Genomic DNA, 22,311 nt, shown 5'->3' with positions numbered 1-22,311 from the left:
TTTTTTTAGCTAAAGAGTAATCACTCAATAATTCATTCATTCAAATATGAAATTATAAGTACATAGGCTCCTCTTTTTATAGAGGGCAGAATAGCAATCAAATTACTACTAGGAGCTAGTTTCCCAATAGGACTAGACACTTCTACTACAACTAGGAATTCAAAATAGGAGTAGGACTTGACTTTATGACTCCAACATGGAGTAGGATTAACTAACTAATAGTCCATATAGGACTTTACAACCGACTAATGGCCTAATGAGCCTTTATTGAATTAAATAGCAACTAACTAAATCAATGAATTAAATCCCCTTTTTCTACATTCTACCTATATTTTAGGCCCATTAAAGTGGCCTATTTCAAAGAAAACCCATGGGATCAAAGGCCCAACACATATATAACATAACCCAAGGTTTATTTGCAATAAAATAAGCCCAAGTGACTTATCTACATCACCAATTGTCATTGTCAGTGGCTTTTTGAGTGGTCAACACATGACGAATGGCATAAAAAGGATGTTGGTCTTCATCATTGAGAGTGTCATTGACTTCCCTGGTGCATGCTTTTAGCTTAAATCAACTGTGTCAGAACCAAATTGCTCTTTGGGAATATATGGTATTGGAGAATCTTTATCAATAAAAGCAACCAAATGGCTGGGACATTGAGCATTGATATGTCCAAATCCATGGCATGAGTAGCACCGAACTATAAATTTTGTTGCATTAGAAGGTTTATCTGAACCATGCCGAGGGGGTGAGTATGGATGAGTAGGCCATGACGATGAGTCGATGACATTTCAGAAACATGTTGAGGTGGATAATATGGATGACTAAGTCGTGAAGAGGCCATAGATGTAGTACTAGCCTGTGGTTTGCTAAATGACCTTTCTTGTGTAGGAGGCTGTTGCAGGATGGAACTAGTACCTCGAGGAAAAGTATCTGCAAAATTTCTCTGATACCTAATACGCTACTTGCACTGCGTCTTCCATAGTAGGCAATCGACTAGACGCAAGGGCAGCATTAAGTTGAGGGTGTAAACCATTGCGAAATTGTGCCACTAATACTTCATCCCACTCAAAATTTGAATGAGTGGCCAAATAATAAAATCCGCAACATATTCTTCAACGGTTAAATTCTCCTGTTTCAACTTTGCAAACTTGAGATGCATGTGTTGCTTGTAATCAGAAGGTAAGAATCTCCGGTTCATGACTTCATGCATTTCAGCCCAAGTAGTGACTAAACCAATGCCACGGGTTCGGTTTTGTTGCTGTTGCTTGACCCACCAGACACGGGCTGTGCCTTTCCATTTGGCCTTTGCAAATAGTATCTTTCGGGTCTCAGTCAACCCATATCATCTGAAGAATGTCTCTAAGCTGTGAATCTAGTCAAGGTACAATTCTGGATTGTTGTCTCCATAAAAATCAAGAACATCCAATTTTGCCGCTCGTTCTGCTCCATCATCATATCTACCAGTTCCATATTGTGGTGGAGGTGGTGGTGGTGGTGTATGATGTGGTGGTAGTGGTGGTGGTAGTGACGGATCTTGTGGAGTGGTTTTGGAAGAATCCCCAGATTGAATGGAACTTTTTCCTTTATCTGCTGCCACCAAACGATCAATAGAAATTTGCATGGATCCCATAGAAACTTGCATTGGTTCTATCATTATCTTAAGGGATGTGACAATGGTAGTGAGAGCATCAATTTTTGTATCAGTTTCTCCTTTATAAGAGTTCAACTGTTGAACAACTTCACTATTGGCTACCATGGTGATGATTAACAAAATAGCACTCAAAGAGTAATGGCAAAATAGAAAATAAATAGAAACTTAAAGGAGAATGGTAGAATGGTAATTATCTTTTTTTTTTTTTTTTTGTTTTTGCAGGGATGGCAGAACTGTAAATACTAAAATTCAATTTAAGTTCCAAAAGGATGTCACGTGTGGGTATAGGGGTATACTTGGAAAGACAAGGTAAAATATGGACTAAAAGGAATTGAAGGAGAAAGAGGAGGGTAATTCTGGAAGTTCAGAAACAGGGGTTAAAATAAAAAATAAGGAATCATAGGGGTTTTACCGACCAAGGGCTTCTTCTCTCTTGGAGGCAGAAAAAGAAACCTGCAACCGACGGAGAAGATGGAGGTCTATTTGTGGTAGGATTCCAGATATGAGTCTTGATATCCCTTCTCTTTTCGTCTGCTCTTCTTCTTCTTCTTCTTCTGTTTCTTTCTTCTGTTTTTCTCTCTCTCTCTTCTCGACTTTCCTTCTTCGTCGACTTTTTTTTTTTTTTGGCTGTCAACAAAGAAAGAGGAGGCAGGTTTTTTTTTTTTGGCTGCTGTCGGAAGGGAAAAGAAGGGAAAAAGGGGTGGCAGTGAAAACAAGAGGGGTTGATTCTGTCCAGAGAAGACAGAATCGATTTTTTTTTTTTGGTTCTCAGTTTCTGTAGAACCGAAACAGAGAAAGGGGGAAGGGAAGAAGAAGATGGAAGGAAGAAGGGGAATGGGATCTTCGGCTTTGGTACCAAGTTGATGGTGGCCGTAGGGAAGAAGGGATGGGGGCCTTAGGGAAGAAGGGAAGAAGGGAAGAATCAAAGGAGGGGAGGAGATTCACACGACTAAGCATAACCACAACTTCACCCAAAATAATTAATTCATCATTCTCTACATGTCCATCGACTACAGCCAATATATAGAGAATAAAGACATGAAATTAGAAACTCTACTAACACAATATCTAACCTAAATTAGGAAATAACCATAAAAAGAAGCTAATACAAAGGAAATAAATCTTAACTCCTACATTCAAATCTGGAAAATAAATGGCATGAAATAAAATGCCAAGTAACTACTAATTTTATTTCCAACCCTTGTTGGATCAAAAGCTTGGGCTGGACCGGTTCTTCTTGGTTTGGCTTCTAAAGCCGGTCATGCTCGTCCAACCAGGTAAGGGCAGCTGTATCTGCATCATATTATCATGATAAAACATTGTCACAAAAAAAAGAAAAAGTGTGGTAAAATAATATTTTGTTTTAATGTTTATAAAATTATTTTCATTAAGGTGATTTTAACAGCATTTGCACACTATAAAATTAGTTTGACCAGAATATATATAATACCCTTGCCCATTCAGGGGTAATAAGAAAATTTTCACTTTTTTTTGCAGATTCCATACCTGTGACTAAGTGAGAAATTAAATTTGGTTGCGATCAATATTTTCTATGTTTGGTATTATATCTTATAGCATATATTTATTTATTTGTGAACCTTTTAACATTTAAGCTATTAAACTAGTGGTTGGGACCCTTGCTGGAGAGAGGGAGGCTTATGGTTTGAATCTTAATCTGCTTTTAGAAGAGGGATTTTTTTAATATTTTCTATTGGGTAGCTTGGGTGGCCCCTCTTGTAACTAACTACTAAGTTGGAAGGAGTGTTGTACGTAGAGGGGTGTTTCTCTTGGAATAGAATCTTGTCAAGATGGATTTAGAAGGTGGAGATAAAATAGGAAAATGTGGAGTGGGAAATCATGAGAATGGAATAAGGAAAGAAATAAGGATGTGAAGGAAGAAAAATCAAAAGAAAAGGAGAATTTGAATGGAATAAGGAAAGAGATAAAGAAGTAAAGGAAGATTACTACAAAGAAAAGGGTAATTTGAATGAAATAAGGAAAGAGAGGTGGAGAATAAGGATTGATCGAGTCTAGCTAGGAAGGTGAGAGAGAGAGAGAGAGGTGGAGACAAGGGAAGGAGGATGATTGGGAGAGATTTCTATCTACCCAAAATCATGAGAGTAAGGGAGAGAAATTCCCTCTACCCAAATCGTCAAGGGAGGAAGAAGAAAAGAAGAAGGAAAACGAAGAAGAAAAGGATGGAGTACTACTGGCCTGCTGCTGCCGTGGTTTCTTCTTTGGAGTAAGTTTACTGTTCTTTTCTGATCTGAAGAAGAACAATAGGTATTATGAATATTGCTGTATTACTTCTCTCTGATAGTCTAGTGGAAATTTGAAGTGGGTTTTGCTGGAATTAATTTCATATGATATAAAATCCAAGCTTTAAGACCGAGAGAGATCTATAGCTACAATTCTTCCTTGTGTTAATTCTTTTTCCGTCTTTTATTTTTTATCATCTACTCTCCCCCAAATTCATGGCTTCCATTGTGCTTGACATGCTTGATAAATCCATGCACATTCCAGTTGCCTCCTCAAGTCTAAACTGTCAGCATGGACCTTGAGTGTCGTGGACCATGATTCTCATTTTACGTGGCATTGGTGAACTGAGTCTCCCATATGAATCTCTGTGGCTTTGGCTGTTGCTCCAGATCGTAATGCGTTTGGTCTTCCTTGCGTAAGGTAGCTAATTTGTCACTATCATCATATCCACTAGCACAAGTACCACCACCACCACCATCATAGCCTTGGGTCGGGTCACACCACCACCATCATGGCCTTGGGTCGGGTCAGGTGTCTGAGTGGCAGACATGACCACTGTTCTTCGTCATCATCTCTAGTGCCAGGGTGGGGCTTAATGGACAGGGGGTTGTGAGTGAATTCTGCCCTCTGTCGCCATATAGTCCTTAAGTACCCATCTGTTAAACAATCTGGCTATTGGGCCGGCCTTCAGGCTCATCTAATAATGGCTCATCTCTTTCTCTGACCCACTCATAAATGGGATCCTCATCTTCTTTCACCTGGAAGATTCCGACCTGTTGGATTGGGAATTATTATTCTCCATGTCAAGGCGTATGTGCTCTTCTCTCAATCTCATATTATAAGGCACATGCACCAAGTCCTCAAGCCACTTCGCATCCAATTTGTTCCGTCTCTTGTAGTATATGAGGTTGAACGTACTCCAATTGTGCTCACAACCAATGGTGGAACATGTCTGGTAAAGCACTTTAACTGCTACCTTGGACAGGTTGGGTGAGTCTCTTTCATATTGCACTCACCATTTAGTTGCATAAGAGCATTAAAGAGTATTGTTAGGTGATGGAAAATGATGATGCATATCTAAATGAACCAAAAGTCTAGGGGGTTTGGATCAACCAACAACAGTGGCTGCCCAACCTGCAATAGCTGCTGCTCGGCCAAAACTCCCAGTAGCATCCCTGAAGGCTTTCATTTGTATCCATTTCAGTGTATGGTAATTGGTACCAATATTAGCATCACTACCAAATGATGTAGAATTGAGGCTGAACCAGGTTGACCCTTTGGGCAATCTCAACTGAGACGAACCAGATCTGATTCGATTTTTGGGATCAATAGAATATTTTAGGATTTACTCTATTTAGGAAATTTTGAGTTATTTTATTTGGGAAGATATGTAATCTGTTATTTTGGGTAGTTGTTAGTCAATTAGGGAGTTACCAATTTGAGTTTTATTCTATTTCTAATTTCATTAGTTAGAACTTAACAAGTAATTAGGAGTTGCTAATTTAATTTTGATTTTAATTAGGCAAGTTTGAATTTCCAGTTATTATATAAAGGCATGTAATCCACGTTATTAGACAGATTTTGAGAATGAATTGAATTAAATGTTTTGGTGCCAGGTATGGTGCAAGACGTGTGACCTCCTTCCCCCCCTTGTGGGATTCTTCTCTTCTCCCCTACAACTTTGAGTTTGCTCAGGGATTTCTCCCCTTTCTCTACTGGCCCTCCATCACCAAATTAATAATTGCAAGCTATTAACTACCACTCTCACCTCTTGATTGAGCACCAACTGAGTAGTTGTATTTGGTTCAAGCCTCTCCACCACTGTGAATTGCATCAATGAGGTCTTGTTTCACTGCAAGTCTATGCTTTTATCGGTACTCTGGATTCAGATTGTATGCTGGGAAAAAATGCAAAGTAGTGAATAAGCAACTATGATGTAGATCACCTTAGATTTGGGATCACGTACCAAAGAAGGAAGCAGAAGACCAGACAGCTGGCCAGCACTAGTTGCCACTTCTGGGCTGAGCTGGCTGGCCATTTCGATCAAAGCAAACCTCAATTTGTTGAGTTGTATTTGGCAAGTTATAAAGTGCAGTCCTTATAGGAGATAGGGAGTTATTTCAGTTTCCGTCAGTTTAGGAAAACTGTTAGTTTGTTAGTGGCAGGTTGTTTGTTGTAACAACTATTTGTTATTTGTTTCAGTTATAGTTAGTTTAGGAAACTAACTTGTTACTTTCCTAAAGTGGTCCAGCCTTTTCCTAGTTGGATTTGGCCTAGTCACAGCATATATATATGCTGATTATTGTAAGCTCTTAATTATGTTCAAATAAAGAATAGATTACTTGCTGTTGCAACTACTCCCCTGAGAAAGGATACATCAGTTGAGAAGACCGAGGGTGAGAGACCCAAGGGCTAAGACAGTCCAAACACCCACCCTCAGCACCCATTGAACCCATTTTTCTTCTTCATTATTTCAGTCAACAGTCCATAACTACCATTCCATATTTAGAGCTCATAACTGTCCCAGTTTTCAGGTTTATTTGCTGCTGTGAAGAATCTTCTGCAGGAATATTTCGTAGGCTGAACCTCTCCAACCTCAACTCAGATTAAGGACCCCCTTTTGTGGTTTTGTTCTGACACATCAAAGGGAGATTCGACCAAGGTTTGGTGCTCACCAGTAGCTCTCATTCTCTGTTCCAGAAGATTCTTCTAGTTTCCTAATTTGGTTACTTGGGAGCCAAGCATTCTCATATCTTTCAATCCAGCCATCCACTTTCGTCGATATTGGGCGGTTTTAGTCGCCATCACTGGACCTTCATTCCATCCAAATATCAACCCCATCTGAGCTTTCCACCTCCATTCGCAGGTCACCCCTTCAACAACCCTATTTGGGATTTTGATCTCAAAATCTGGTTTTCAGATTCTTGTGCTATTTGGTCTGTTTTTATTGGAGCTTTAAGGGACAACACTGGGGGTTATTGATTCTCAGTTTCCCTTGCATTAAATTAAATGTCAAATTTGTAAGTTGAATCGGGGTGAATAAAGTAAAAACTCACTAGCCCTATGTAGTGGATGCATGAGTTGCCTCTCCCAGTGATATCTGATAATGGAAAGGAACCTCACGTTCCCCCCTTTATACGCTGCTGCCACTTGTATCTTCATCATATGCATAGCAGCCTACAAGTGTGGTAAGGTGGGCTTCTTCTCTAAGTCGTCCATTTTCGAGACGGTGATGGCCGGGTCCAAGATCCTTATGACCTCCTTGAGGTCATCCCAGAACTTGTCACTAGCAATGGTGGACTGGGACTGCCCGACCTCCACGAGAACTAGATCCCTCCCAATCAAACCAAACCTTTGAAGGAAAAATGGAGCCAAGTCCAGACTTCTTTGTCTCAAAGCTCTTCAGAGTGATGTAGTTTGTTGGAAAGCATGTCTCCCCTGGCCTCACCAAGTCACCACCACATTTACCCCTCAACAGATGTTAGGAAAATCCATGATTTTACACGGAGGTGGTCACTTGTCTTGCCTTTTCTACTACATCTTTCACAATCCTTGGATTCCCCATGTCTTTCTCCATGAGGTCGATGCAGTAGGCTGCAGATAGAGTCCAGAATAGTCAGTACCTGAGATTGTTCATCAGTTTCTCCCCAGCCTTCTTGAAGTTGCTCCCGTTGTCAGAGACAACTTGTACCATGTTCTTTATCCCCACATCCTTCACCACTTTCTTCCAACAACTTATTGATATACTTTGCATCCTTCTTTTCCTTGGATGCATCAGCGAACTTGAGGAACACAGTCCTCTCGTCACAATTTACCATGAAGTTGATGATGGACTGTCTAGTGGGTCCAGTCCAACGATCACACATCGCAGTCACGCCATAGTTTTCCCACATCGGATTCAATCCCTCAATATACTCTTGTAACTCCTTGTGGTGGGGCAAGTAAACATTGTATCTCATATGTTGTGGGCCCCTTCACTCCCAGCCCTACCTATCTCGTCCAACATGTTTTGATAACATGACCCTATAGTGGCATGGGCTGGAATGTTGTGGTAGAAAGCCCACTTGGAGAAAGCAACCCCCACTAGCCCTTTCACATCATACCACATATGTTTCAGCTTCTTTTGTTTCTGGTTCTGTCTGGGAAAGATGGCAGGATCCTGCTCAAGGATCTCAGCAGTTGAGTGTTCTAAATCTGAAATTTATTGATCTGTTAAAGACTGTTCAAAGAGGTGATTAACTGCTGGACATTAGCGTATTGATCCTCCTGTGGAGTTGGTTCTTAGCTGAACTAGCTCCTACATTACACGGGATGGGATGGTAATTTTTGGGGCTCCTGTGTTTGGGCACAGGGGCCATGCATTCAGTTAGCTTTCTTTTTCCCTATTAGGTAATAAAGTTCTCGTCTATTGGAACTCTGTCCTATCTTATCCATTGTAGTAGAGTTTAAGTTAGAATTACTCACTAAAAGTGGAGGTTGACCAAGGGGTTTCTACTCTGTTTTATTTGTTTATTTTATTCTTTTTCGAGTTCGGTTGTAACTTTTTTTCATTAATTTTTATATGTAAAGGCATTACGGGGCTGCAAAACACAATATGAAGATGGAATAGAAATTTGGTTTTGAAATGTGATTGAGATCTCCTTCTTTTCCCTCTTTCCACGTTTTCCTCTTTTTTCTTCCTCTAGCCGATCGACCCTCTATCATCCTTCTCCATCGATCTAAAATCCCCCCCTTTTTTTCTCTCTCCTGTCCAACATTGCAAATACCTGTTCTCCCCCCTCTCTGTTGGACTGCAGCAGCCATCAGGTACTGAAACAATGTCATTCTGCTATCTGATATTCTCTGTAATAGCAGCTACTGTTCTACAAAGATCCAGCAGAGAACCCCTCCGTCAATACTGTTCAAATAAGCAGCTTTGATCATAGTTCTTGATTTGAGCTCACCACCAGCAGATTCGTCACCTTAGCATCTTTGTAGCTTGAGAACAGGTTAAGCATCTTCCCACACCAAATATATTCCCTAATAGTCACCTTTATTTTTATTCTCTGTACAGAAGAGTCTCTGAAACTCTTGATACCTCTCCATAGCCATAAGTATATCTCAACATAGAATTTTGGCCAAATTAAGAAGCCCATATTTTTCCTTGATATAACTCTTTTCCAAAGAAATGCATCCTTTTCTGGTAAACCTCCATAACCATTTGGACAGAAGTGCCTTCTTTATGTTGTTGACCTTATGTAGGGCAAGACCACCTTCTTGCTTTGGCTTGTATAACTCCTAAAGTAAGGGTATGGAGAGATCAATAACCCCCAATAATACCCTTAAAGCTCCAATTAAACTAAGCACAATAATTAAGAAATCTGGAAATCAGATTTGGATCCAAATCCAAAACAGGGTAGAAACTAGGCAACCTGCGGTTGGAGATGGAGAGCTCAGAATGGGGTCAGATATGGATTGAGTGGATGACCTAGGGTGCTGATGAAAACCCCTAAATATCTTGGAAAACTGCTGTCTGGTTTGGGAGTTCTAGAAGTTCTTGATTTTGGTACCTTAAATTAGGAAACTGGGAGAGAACCTTGTAGAAGATGATCCAGCTTTCAGATGGAGCTCCAGTGCTGAGTCTCTTTCCTAAACCCCAAAAGGGATTGCTGGTCAGGCTTCAGAGGGGAGATATGGCCACTCGATTGGACTCCAAAACCCTAGCTTCGTCTGGCTGAAATCGATTCTGTCTTGGGACTGTATCTTCAATCAGATTAGGTGCTGGTTTTCAAACAAGGATTAGAACACTCTCAGGTCACTCTCTCACAAATCAGAACAAGAGAAAAGAGAATGAGATAAGATAGATGTGGGTGGGATGGCTATCTCAGCCTAGGCCTCTCACCCACAACTATTTCAACTGTTGAAGAATTCTCTCTTAGAATTTGGGAGCAATAAGCTGCAAATATCATTCATAAATTGTGTCTCAAAGTTACAGCAATGCCTCTTTTATAGAGGTTTATCACTACTTAAAATAGGATACCTACTTAATAGAAATCCTACTTAGCTTAGGACTTAAGCTACTAACAAAATAATGACTTTGTACAACAAAAACAACTTAAAGACTTTCCAAAAATAAATGTAAGAATCCAACATGGAGTAGGACTCGATTAAATCACTTCGAACAAATCCTAAATGGGAGAACCAAGCCCATTAGTAGGCCAGCTCGATCAGACCAGATCTGGGATGCTAGGAGGCTGGTTCAAACCTTGGACTGAACCCCAGTTCTTCCTTCTTCGATAGGTGATGCCAAACCTGGGATGATCTACATCAACTCATCTGAGCTCACAAGATGTAGTTTGTCCCTTCCTTACTTAGACCAAAGAAGTTGGTCTCTGAACTTCTTCAATTCCTTGACACTTGAAGTTGGAACTCTGATTAAAGATGAAATAAGGGTGAATATTTAGAGGATTCAACAAGAGTAAATTTTCCCACATTTGATATGGTTTGTAGTTCTCCATCTACTCAACCTTTTCTCCGACTTCTCAATTTTGGGCTTTCAAACAGATTTTTACTTGTAAGAAGCCCTTGGAGGAAAGCTCAAATGAACTGGACGAAGAGCCCAATCCCATATTGAAAACTGCCTGCTAGTTAATATGCATTTGGCACATAAGTTGTTGCAACAATGTTACTTTAGAGTAATTTATTGGCTAGATACAAACCGAAAGCTTCATAATACAAACCAAGAGCCTCAATTGGGAAAACAAGCCTAAAGAAGATATAGTATGTAGAAACGCAACCCTAAAACGATGCAGAAGATAATGGAAAAAACAAGAACAAGCAATGCACATAGATTTACGAGGTTCGGCCAGATTGCCTACGTCCCCGGTGAGATGAGATCCTGCTTCACTATCAATGGAGAATAGGGTTACAGCGCTCGTCCCTCACACCTCTCAGTATTGCTTGCATTACAGAGGAAGAAACCCTCGGGACTGTCGTCCTGCCTGTCGAGGCGCTGCACCAGTACTCCCTAGGTTAAACTGTGACAGAATACAAGACATCGTACACCAACATGGCAATGTATGTGGCCTTTAGAAAGCATGAATTATTTTTGTACATAAATGCAAGGGGATAGCTCAGTTGGCAACCACAACCACAATAACAACGACAAACTCAGCCTTATTCCAACTTAATAGGGTTGGCTACATGGATCTGTGCAAAAACAGAAAATTAAAAGTGAGTAAAAAGGATAAAAAAAGCACAACACTAGCAATTTAGGAAAATCTCAGCTAAATGGGGTTGGCTACATCGATCCTTGACCTCCAAATAGCTCTATCTAAGGGCATACTTGTCACAAGGCATAGATTATGCATTTCATTCCTCACAACTTCCTCTATGGTCATTTTAGGCCTGCCCTTTGCTCTTTTAGCTTATTCGATCTAAATCTGATCGCTCCTCCTTACCGGAACATCCTTAGGCCTTTGTTGAACATTGCTATAACACCTCAAATGACTTTCTCGGAGCTTATCATTGATCAGGGCAACTTCCAAATCAGCTCTAATGTGTTCATTACTTTCTTTATCCTTCATAGTTTTGCCGCATATCCATCTTAACATCCTCATCTCTGCTTCACATAGCTTATCTATATGAACTTCTTAACTGCCCAACATTTTGCCCCATACATCATAGCCGGTCGTACAATAGTCCTATAGAGTTTTTCTTGAAGCTTTAAAGTAATTCGTTGGTCATATAACACTCCACTCGCACCTCTCCACTTCATCCATCTTTAATTCTCATGAAACATCGTCATCTGTGTCACATTTATTTATGATGGACCTCAAATATCTAAAATAATCCTAACATCTCTCTCTCAATTTTCACCATATTGTTATCGATTATAGTGTGACTAAAGTTACATATTATGTACTCTGTATTTGATCTACTTATCTTTTTTTGGGTGAATAAATAATTCATTACCAAGCGAAAGAGGAAAAGAAAAAATTACAGCCTCTAAAAAGGGGGGGGGGGAGAGGAAAGCAAAACAAGCTCAAGGAGCATTACTATTCCTGATGATGGAGATTGGAAGCTCCCAGGAATTTATAATATGACAATTTCTAGGGGAGGAAGTACAAGTGGACACACATTGAGAAATTTTTGCTTTGACGTCAAAGAAGATGGAGCCCCAAATCTTATCAAGAGAGCGAGAATTAGAGGTCTATTTCCTATGATTCCTTTCTATCCAAATTTGATTTATCGTAATGCAAAAGGCAAGTCTTCCCACGGTGTCACAGATGGTCTTTCCTTAAAAGGCCATATCCATCCAAATCCATTCACGATGAAAAGGAAGGATTGTCCTATCGGTTGGCTACATTTGGGAAGGATCCCTTTCCATATGGATGAAGAGATGCTGCAAGCGAAGAAGAGATGCTCTATAGTCTCCGTCTCAGTGCCACATAGGTTACACAAAGGATTTGCTGGGATGCCTCTTTGAATGAGAAAGAAGTTTGTGGGCAAAGACTTAGTGAAAACTCTCCAAGTTGTGAAACTCTGACGGTGAATGTAGTTCTTGAACCAAATAAGCCGGTGCCACGAGAGGAGGGCCGTGAGTCCTAACAAACTCCCAAGTAGCCTTAGGGTAGAAGGCCTTAGTAGACGAAGGCTTCCAGAGGATAGTATTCGGCCTAAGCTACTGAGATATTGGAATAATCGGCAAAGAGTTCCAAATATCCTTAAGATGACTCATAGAATGGGTCGGAGGAGACCAGTTGCCTGAGGAGCGGATATCCGCCACAAGGGCAAACTGGAGAGATTAGAGTCATAAATCCTTCTAGCACTTAAGATGTGATACAGGGTCCCCATGGGATGTGATGCAGATATAGATGCCCTTACCTGGTTGGACCAGTATGACCGGCTTTAGAAGCCAAGAGCCAAGACGAACTGGTCGAACCCAGGGTTTTGGTCCAACAAGGGTTGGAAAGATGTTGAGTTTGTGCACTAGTGAGTGTGTGATTCCCCTCCTCCTTCTCTACTCTGATTTCCCCTTTCTTCCCTAAGGTTTCTCCATCAATTTGGTATCAGAGCTGAAGGATCCCATTCCTTCCCCTCCATCTCTCTTCTTCCCTTCCCCATTATCTATTTCGGTTCTACCGTAAGTGAGAACAGCAAAAAAAAAAGTTCTCTGTTGCCCAAACTAAGAAGCCAAACCAGTACCTCAACCCTTTCTTTCAAGTCCTAGTCCCAAACCCCTGTCGGTTCCTTGTCGCTGTGGTTCTAGATTTAAAAAAAAAAAAAAAAAAAAAAAAGTAGAGCAGCAGAGAGAGAAACAGAAAACAAGATGAAGAGGAAGAAGAAGAAGAAGAGAAGAAAGAGCATAAGAAGAAGGAAGAAGAAGAAGAAGAAGAAGAGAGATAGAATAGAGGACATACCTGCAACACAAAAAACAAAAAAATCCCATCAAGAGACACGTCCCTTGGTCGAAGTCGACTCTCAGCGCTGGTTCAAAGAGAACTCTACTACTGGTTTCTCTCTTCAAGTGGGTGACCTCCCCCATCTTTCGTTTGTCGGTAACCTAAACCCTACTGCTAAACCTTTTTTTCCTCTTTTACTTCTAATTTTCGCATAATTTCACTTGCCCCTCTCTTTATTGTTAACTCTTTTTATCTCATATTTTCCTTTATTTACAATTAGACCCCTGCCCCACATGTGATACACCCCTTTGTGGTTTAAATTGAATTTCAAGTAATTACAATTCTACCCTAAAAAAAGAGTTATTTACCATTCTGCCATTGCCCTTTAAGCCTCCATTTATTTATTATTTTGCCATTATTCTTTGAGTGCAATTTTGTTAATCATCACCATAGTATCCAATAGTGAAGTTGTTCAATAGCTGAACTCTTATAAAGGAGAAACTGATACAAAAATTGATGCTTTCACTACCATTGTCATGTCCCTTAAGACAATGATGGAATCTATGCAAGTTTCTATGGGATCCATGCAAGTTTCTATTGATCGTTTGGTGGCAACTAATAAAGGAAAGAGTTCCATTCAATTTGGGGATTCTTCCAACACCATTCCACAGGATCCATTAGTATCACTACCACCATCGTCACCACATCATCTCCACCACCACCTTCACCACCATATGGAACTGGTAGATATGATGATGGAGCAAAAAGAGCAGCAAAATTGGATGTCCTTGATTTTTATGGAGACAATAATCCAGAACTGTACCTTGAATGGATTCACAGCTTAGAGACATTCTTCAGATGGTGTGGGTTGATTGAGGCCTGAAAGATCTTATTTGCAGAGGCCAAAATGAGAGGCACGGCCTGAGTCTGGTGGATCAAGCAATAACAACAGAACCGAACCCGAGGCATTGGTTTAGTCGCTACTTGGGTTGAAATGCATGAAGTCATGAACTGGAGATTCTTGCCTTCTGATTATAAGCAATGCATGCATCTCAGGTTTGCATAGTTGAAACAGGAGAATTTGAATGTTGAAGAATATGTTGTGAGGTTTTATTATTTGGCCACTCGTTCTGATTTTGAGTGGGATGAAGTGTTAGTGGCACAATTTCGCAATGGTTTGCACCCTCAACTTAGTGCTGTCCTAGCATCTAGTCGACTGCCTACCATGGAAGACGTCGTGCAAGTAGCGTATCAGGTTGAGGAAAGTCTGAAACGCCCCTAAAATCGGAGAAATTTTGCAGATACTTTTCCCGAGATATTAGTTCCATCCTGCAACAACCTCCAACCCAAGAAAAGTCATCTAGCAAACCACAGGTTAGTGCTACATCCATGGCCTCTTCACGACCTAATCGGACGTATTCTCCACCTTGACATGTTTCTAAAATGTCATCTTCACGGCCTACTCGTCCATACTCACCCCCTTGGCGTGGTTTAGATAAACCTTCTAATTCAACAAAATTTATAGTTCAGTGCTACTTATGCAATGGATTTGGACATATCAGTGCTCAATGTCCCAGCCGTTTGGTTGCTTTTATTGATAAAGATTCTCCTATACCATATATTCCCGAAGAACAACTTGGTTCTGACACAGTTGATTTAAGAGAAGAGCGTGCGCCAGGTGAAGCCAATGACACTCTCAGTGATGAAGACTGACATCTTTTTTATGTCATTCGTCTTGTGTTCATCACTCAGAAAGCCACTGACAATGAAGATTGGCGCCGCAGTAGTATTTTTCAGACTCGTGTGAAGTGTAATGACCAGTTGTTAACCTTGGTCATTGATGGAGGTAGTTGCACTAATGTTGTTTCTGAAGACGCTGTTTATAAGCTGGGATTGAAGACAGAGCCACATCCAAATCCCTACAAGGTTGCTTGGGTGAACAACACTAATCTCAAAATCACAGATAATTGTTTGGTCACATATTCTATTGGTGGATTTAAGGATACAGTCCAATGTGACGTCCTCCTTCCTTTGAAGATGTGCCATATCCTTCTTGGTCGACCTTGGTTGTTTGACAAAAAAGTACAGCATTGTGGCTATGCCAATACATTTGCTTTCAAGCATGCCAACAAGACTATGGAGTTTCATTCTGGCAAAGATCTCCTTGAAATTAAGCTTAAGAAGATGGTGGGATCATTCCTCATTTAGTGTATTCTTTTAGACGGTCTCCTCGGTCCTTTTACTCACTCGACGGAGTCGAGTTCTTTTCAGAGGAGGAGAGTTAATGCAGATATGGCTGCCCTTACTTGGTTGGACAAACATGACCGGCTTTGGAAGGCAAGAGCCAAGAAGAACCGGTCCAGCCCAGGGTTTTGGTACAACAAGGGTTGGAAATCAAATTAGTAGTTAGTATTTTATTTCATGCCTTTTATTTTTCAGATTTGAATGTAGGAGTTAGGATTTATTTCCTTGCATTAGTTTCCTTTTATGGTTGTTTCCTAGTTTAGGCTAGATGCTATGTTAGTAGAGTTTCTAATTTCATGTCTTACTTTTCCATATATTGGCTGTAATCGATGGAAGACTTAAAGTGATTTTGATTATTGAATGAAGATGTTGAGTTTGTGCACTAGTGAGTGTGATTCCCCTTCTTCCCCTTCTCTTATTTGATTTCCCCTTTCTTTCCTAAGGTTTCTCCATCAGGATGCCAAGGATCAAGCCAAAGTAAGCCTCTTATTTCCAAGGTTGATCTCTATAACTCCAAATTACGTTAATCCTTGTTTTTGTCTCATCCACCAAATCGATGTCATCAATGAACATCATACACCATGGGACCTTTCGTCTTGAATGTTCTTGGTTAAATCATCCATGCTATGTGCAAACAAATAGGGGCTTAAGGTTGATCCCTGGTGTAACCTATTTATAATTGGAACTGCTTTGACCTCCCATAATTCTCACTAGTCACCACGCCCTCATACATATTTTTGATTATATCCATATATTTACTAGACACCCCTCTCTTCTCTAATACATGCTGGATTAAATCTTTAGTGACTCTATTATAGGTTTTTTCTAGGTCAATATAGACCACCATATGGAGATCCTTTGTTGTTGGTTCTATATCTTTTCATGAGCCTCCTTAGTAGTTAAATAGCCTCCGTCGTGGATCTACCTGGCATAAAACCAAATCAGTTCTCCGTCTCCCAAAATTTCATAGTATGACTCATTAGTTTTATGCATTTATAGTTATTGCAGCTTTGAATATATCACCTTTATTTTGTAGACTGGAACTATAACGCCTTTCCTCCATTCATCTTTCATTTTCCTTGTGGTCATGATCTTGTTAAACAAATTGGTTAACCAAGAAACCCTACAAAGTCCTAAGCTCTTCCACACTTCTATTGGGACCTCATCTGGGCTTGGTGTCTTGCCTACATTCATCTTCTTTCATCTTCCTTAAGGATTCTTTAACTTTAGCCACTCCAACCTTTCGTATATATATCTATGACATGTAGTGTCCTTATGGATAAAATAATCTTCTAGGTTCATTCCTACTCGGACTATCTCCATTTAGTAGGTCGCAAATATACTCATCTTATCTTTTCATAATGTCCTCATCCCTTACCAACATTCTTCCACCATCACTTCTGATACATCTCACATGGTTGAAACCTTTACTCTTCCTTTCTCTAATTTTATCTATCTTGTAGATAGCTTTTTCCCCCACTTTCATGTTTAGATTATTATTGAAGTCCTTATATTTCTGTACCCTCACTATCCCGAGAATCTTCTTAGCTTTGTTTTTGGTAGAGTTATACTTCTTTTTATCTTCTGCCTCTTTAGTCCTTTGCCAAGCCTTAAAACTAGCTTTCTTGGTCTTAATGGCTGCCTAGATATCCTTATCCCACCACCAAGTCTCCCTTGGTGTGACTACCCTTCGCTTCCCCCATGACTTCTTTGGCAACTTTCTTAATACAAGTCATCTTCTTGTTCCACGTCACATTGGTGTCTCTCTGTCCAAATTCCATTTTCCTTGTTTGGCCACATTATCAATAAATATACCTAGGGAATCTCCTTTAATCTCCACCACCTTATCTTAGGGTACATAGGTTCCCTCGTCTTACGCTTCTGCGTATAGAGGCACATATCTAGGACCACCAGTCCATGTTGGGTGGTTAGGTTCTCCCTAGGAATAACTTTACAGTTCTTGCACATAATAGTCTATCGACCCCTCTGGTTAGGAAGAAATCTATTTGGCTGGTATGATGCCCACTTTTGTGGGTAACTAATTGCTTCACCCTTTTTTCAAAGAAACTGTTCACAGTGGATAAGTCATAAGCTATTGCAAATTCTAAAGGTCATGAGTTCAACTCTCCTTAGAACCTACCTATCCAAAAGAAAATGTACAGCATCGTATTCCACCTACTATCGATATTCTTGGGATTCTTCAGTTATGTACATAGATAAAGATATGCTCTTAATGGTTCTTTTGGATGAACTAATTATTATCTATGCAGGTGCCCATACCAGTCATGCAAGGGCTGCTGTGTGAAAGCTCAAAACCCACGCCATATACACGGTATGTGAGCTGTTATTAATGATAAGATTGATTCATAGTCTGCAGGTTTATTGCATGAAAATTTGAACCATGCACTTATACATTACCAATAATATGACTAGATTATTACATTGGGGGTGGCGGGTGGCGCGTGGGGGGGAGGGATATATAGTTAGTGTCTGCCAACCATGCATGATGAAGACATCTTTATCCTGAATTGGAGGAGCACACTTCTAGATAGTACATGGTCAAATTTTAACTAGGAATTTATAGTGACCTCAAGGTTTGCTTTGATTTGGCAGTGAATCAAATTTAAGTAGTGTCTTTTCCAAAAACAAGACTGATATGTCAACATTTTATCCTTATGTTTGGTTATGGTCTATCGACTCAGTCCAGGATTTGACAGGTTTTATGTTGATTCTGATACATGCATGTTCTATATCAAACGATGCTCAGAGAGGCAATGGTTTGCCTTATACGTTTCATCATTGGATAATGGGGATGATATAAGTCATGGTTAAGTAGATAATGAGATTTTGTCATGCATTAGAAGTTCTGCAGTTGTGCTGAAATTATGTATCGAGTATGATCAGCTTCTATTTGTAGTTCTGAAAGCTAATGCAACTTCTCCAGATAAAACACCATCCTCAAGCGCTACTATGTTCAACCAGCAGTCTACCGAGGCATCTCCCACAAGGTAAGTCATAAAATTTCTGCTTCTCACTGCCTTGGAAGTAAAGTATGATCCGTTCTTTGGAGCTTACTTACTGAAAATGCAGTCTCTGGTAAAAAAATGCATTGCTCGCTTGCTGTTTCTCGGACCAAGATTAAAACCATGACAATGTAAATTGCATTCATTTTTTTATATTTTATGTATGACCCACTTAGTCTGCCAAGAAATTGAAGAATCATTTTAGAGATGGTCTCTGATAAATTCCCTGTTTTTAGCTGCTCAGAAACCTAATTCTGATGTACGTTTTTTTGTTATAGCATTTAAGTTCTACTATCACTTTTTATTTATTTATTATTTATTATTAATATTTTTTGGGGGGTGAGGCAGGGGTTGTAGTCATCTCTCTCTCTTTTCTGATTATTTGTTTCTGTTTTGCTCTTAAGTTATCAAATACTTCTTTTCCACAAAGATGTTCATCTTTTCAGAATGAATTTGTTTAATTTAGTTCTTCTGTTTAGCGCATTGCCGATGGAACAGAAGTCTACTTGGTGAGGTCCATGTTGTGTCCTGGTTTTGAGCTTTCATTTTGCGTTTACAGCTCTGGACTAGGTTTCAGGGCTTCACTAAGAGCCTGTTCGCTTCGTCAACTTTCCAGCACCTTTCGAAATTCAATGGGGCCCAAGTTCCACTCTGTTCAAGGCGGCCGCTGACTAGAAGGGTGCACATATTTAGCTTAGTTACATATTTTGTTTCCCTTGTGATGTTATTTATTCTTGTATAGTGTTAAGAATTACACATCCTTATATGGGTTCTGTTTCAGGATGCTGCAGCTATAAACCAGTGGAGGTTTTCCACGCAGAAGGAGTACAAGGAGCGGAACATTGAAGCTGAAAATGAAGCTTTTGATAGATACATGAACAATGTTGGATTAGTGGAGGAAGTCTTCTTTTTAAGTTTTTCACTGGAAGAACCGGCTGCAGATATGTTGTTTTCATTAGAACCAATCTTGAGTTTTGGGGAAGACAACCACCAAAGAATGATCTAAGGGTAAAAAATGAGGTTAAATTCAAATCAATGGAGAATAGATACTTTCAGAGAGAAAATTGGAGAACTTGTTGATGGGGGATTAAAGAAGTTGCTGAAGTTGGAGTGCAGTTATGAGGGTCTAGAAGCCAGTGTTGATAACCTGGATGTGCAGAGTGTAGGAGGCCAAATAGAACAAAAGAATGTCAGGCAGAAAAGTCTTCAAAAGTAAATGATTTCATTGATAAATTGAACAAAAGCTCGAAATGAGGAAGATCTGAAATCCTGTTTGGTATGAAGTCAAAGTTGTTTAATCAGCTTGAGAAAACCAATTCTACACAGGAATGAGGTTGAGATATCTAAGGAAAAGAATGACGAAGATATTACTGCACCCAAACAAGTATCAGATTATTCTGTACTTAGTAGGGTTGACATTAATTTTTCTTCCCTTGATATTGAGGGGATCCAATTGTACAACCCTGAAGTTTAATTGGGAGGGGCAGAGGTAGTCTTGGAATATCTATATCCAACTGAAGGTTGAATTTGAGCTTTAATTGGTCCATGAAGAGGATCATAAGTTTTGAAGGTTATCCAGTGTATTATGTTCTACAGAATCTCAGTTTTGAAAATGAAATGCCCAAGGCGAGTTATTCGTGTAAAATCATCTTCTAATTGCTATTTCTGCAAAGATGTTTAGTGTTTTCATCCAAATTCCAAGTGTAAATTCTTCCTCTTGTACATCGACTGTATGACCCTTTGCTTCAATGCTTTCTGCTAGTATTTTTTTTTTTTTTTTTTTAATGTACAGCTTTCTGCTAGTATTTACTAACTTTGCTTCATATATTCTTCCTCTTGTACATAAATTGGATGACCATTTGCTTCAGGTTTTTATTTATTTATTTATTTTTTTATGTACAGTTTTCTGCTAGTATTTACTAAGGTTGCTGCTGGTGCTTAATTATGTATTGATGGTGATGATAACTATGTCCTTGATTTCCAGCTAGGCATGTAGATGTATCCAATTTTTCTCATTATCTCTTAGTTCATAGTACTCATTCCCTTGAACTAGATGGTATTGGCATCATCTAGAAGCCCTACAACGAAGAAAGAGCTAACCCGAATTGTACTGAAATGAGACCGAGGCTGGTAATGAGAGTGGTGTGGTCCTGAGACTTTGTAACATTTTCCTAAAGTAAGATGGCGTATATTTTGGTCTATTTATATGTTTGAATTTGGAAGCTAATGGTTTGATTTGAGCTTTACTGTCAAAGAAGAAGAAATGGCAACAACTGAAACTAGCTTGGTAAAGTCTTGAACTATTGATAGCAGACTTCAGAATGGATCCCACTTCATGTGGGGGGTGGGGGTTTGGATTTGGGGTTTCATGGGTTGCGAGTTGTCCTTGTACACACACACACACAAGATAAAAGGAAAAAAGAATTGATTCAAGAAGTTGCTTCACATTATTTTTATTCAAGAAAGAGTAAGAGATTTCAGAATGGATCCCACTTCATGTGGGGGTTGGGGGTTTGGATTTGGGGTTTCATGGGTTGGGAGTTGTCCTTGTTCACACACACACAAGATAAAAGGAAAAAAGAATTGATTCAAGAAGTTGCTTCACATTATTGTTATTCAAGAAAGAGTAAGAGATTTCATCTAGAAGCCCTAGACAGCTTCCAGGGTCAACACACATGGTTGTGGTCAATACCCTAAAACACTATTCCTGAATTTTCCAAGTTTTGACTTGGAAGGGAAACTTATTGGGGTTCTACACATACCAAGAGGAAGGTTCTCCAGGCCAGGTGAAGAGGCCAACAGCAAGAAAAAGACCTCCAAATTACCCCTATTATTCTATTAATTGTTGTCCGTATCTCATACTCTCTTCCAATCTTTCAAGAAAACCCAAAAGATGGAATGTGTGTTTTTCAAGTGATATCATGTCTTTCGTTTCTCATAGAGCTTAATTCACTAATTTCAATGCATTATTATTGTAATTGGGGAATTCATGGATGGGAAAGTTATCGTTCAAACTAAGCCATTTTTAGTTCAGAAGCAATATTGGTGGTAGTGGGTACCCCCCACCATTAAAATTTAAGAATCCTAAACTGGTTTAAAGGCACATACACACCATTATGAAAATAGAATTCTATCTTTTTATGATTTAAATTTTGTAAAGCTCCTTTCAACAGTTTGGTTTGGTGGGTGCCTTCATGGGTAGTGCTTTTGTTGCTTTATTCTTCTTCTCCTCCTCCTCCTACTACTACTATTCCTCACCTTTCTTGGTGGTTGTCTTTTCTAGGCCACTTCTTTACTTTCAAACTGGCTGTCAATGTTGTAATCCTTTGGCATTTGCTCTTCTAGACATCTCAACATCAAACTTTTCAAAGGCCTAATTGATCAAGCACATTAAGTTTGCTATCGATAATAATCGATGTTTTCAACTTAGTTGATGTAATTAGTCAAGATTCCTTTTAATCGCTCCGATTTATTGAGGCGGTTGGATGCCAATTAAGCAACAAATATTCTTAATCAACCAGTAATTGCAAATCAAGTACAAAGAAATTTTAAAGATGCCAGCTTTTTTCAATTGGTAAAGTTAGTGTGATGATAAAACCAACCCCTATATGCACTAACTTACCTACTTGCCTCACCCAAACCAACCCCACCCCACAAAAATCCTCCCAGAAGAAATGAAGAGATGAAAGAAAAATAAAAAATAAAAAAGAGCTTCCTTCCATATCCTTGTTATTCTATGTGGAGT

The 22,311-nt window shown here is 39.5% G+C and overlaps 1 protein-coding gene across 1 annotated transcript in view; it reads left to right on the top strand.

Moving 5' to 3' along the window:
- LOC122086854 overlaps positions 1–20,467 on the top strand; it is a gene marked incomplete at its 5' end in the record, with an annotated part of 32,076 nt that extends 11,609 nt beyond the window's left edge. Inside the window, 5 exons of the mRNA XM_042655793.1 lie at positions 17,814–17,875; positions 18,488–18,551; positions 19,046–19,075; positions 19,107–19,263; positions 19,348–20,467. Of these exons, the coding sequence (XP_042511727.1) occupies positions 17,814–17,875; positions 18,488–18,551; positions 19,046–19,075; positions 19,107–19,263; positions 19,348–19,572 (538 nt within the window). The remainder of the gene's footprint in view (positions 1–17,813; positions 17,876–18,487; positions 18,552–19,045; positions 19,076–19,106; positions 19,264–19,347) is intronic.
- Positions 20,468–22,311: the final 1,844 nt, after the last annotated feature.

This window comes from Macadamia integrifolia, chromosome 8, assembly GCF_013358625.1.
Source record: "Macadamia integrifolia cultivar HAES 741 chromosome 8, SCU_Mint_v3, whole genome shotgun sequence".
Taxonomy (NCBI): Eukaryota; Viridiplantae; Streptophyta; class Magnoliopsida; order Proteales; family Proteaceae; genus Macadamia; species Macadamia integrifolia.
Note: the sequence above shows the minus strand (reverse complement) of the source record. Positions and strands in the feature narration are given on the sequence as shown.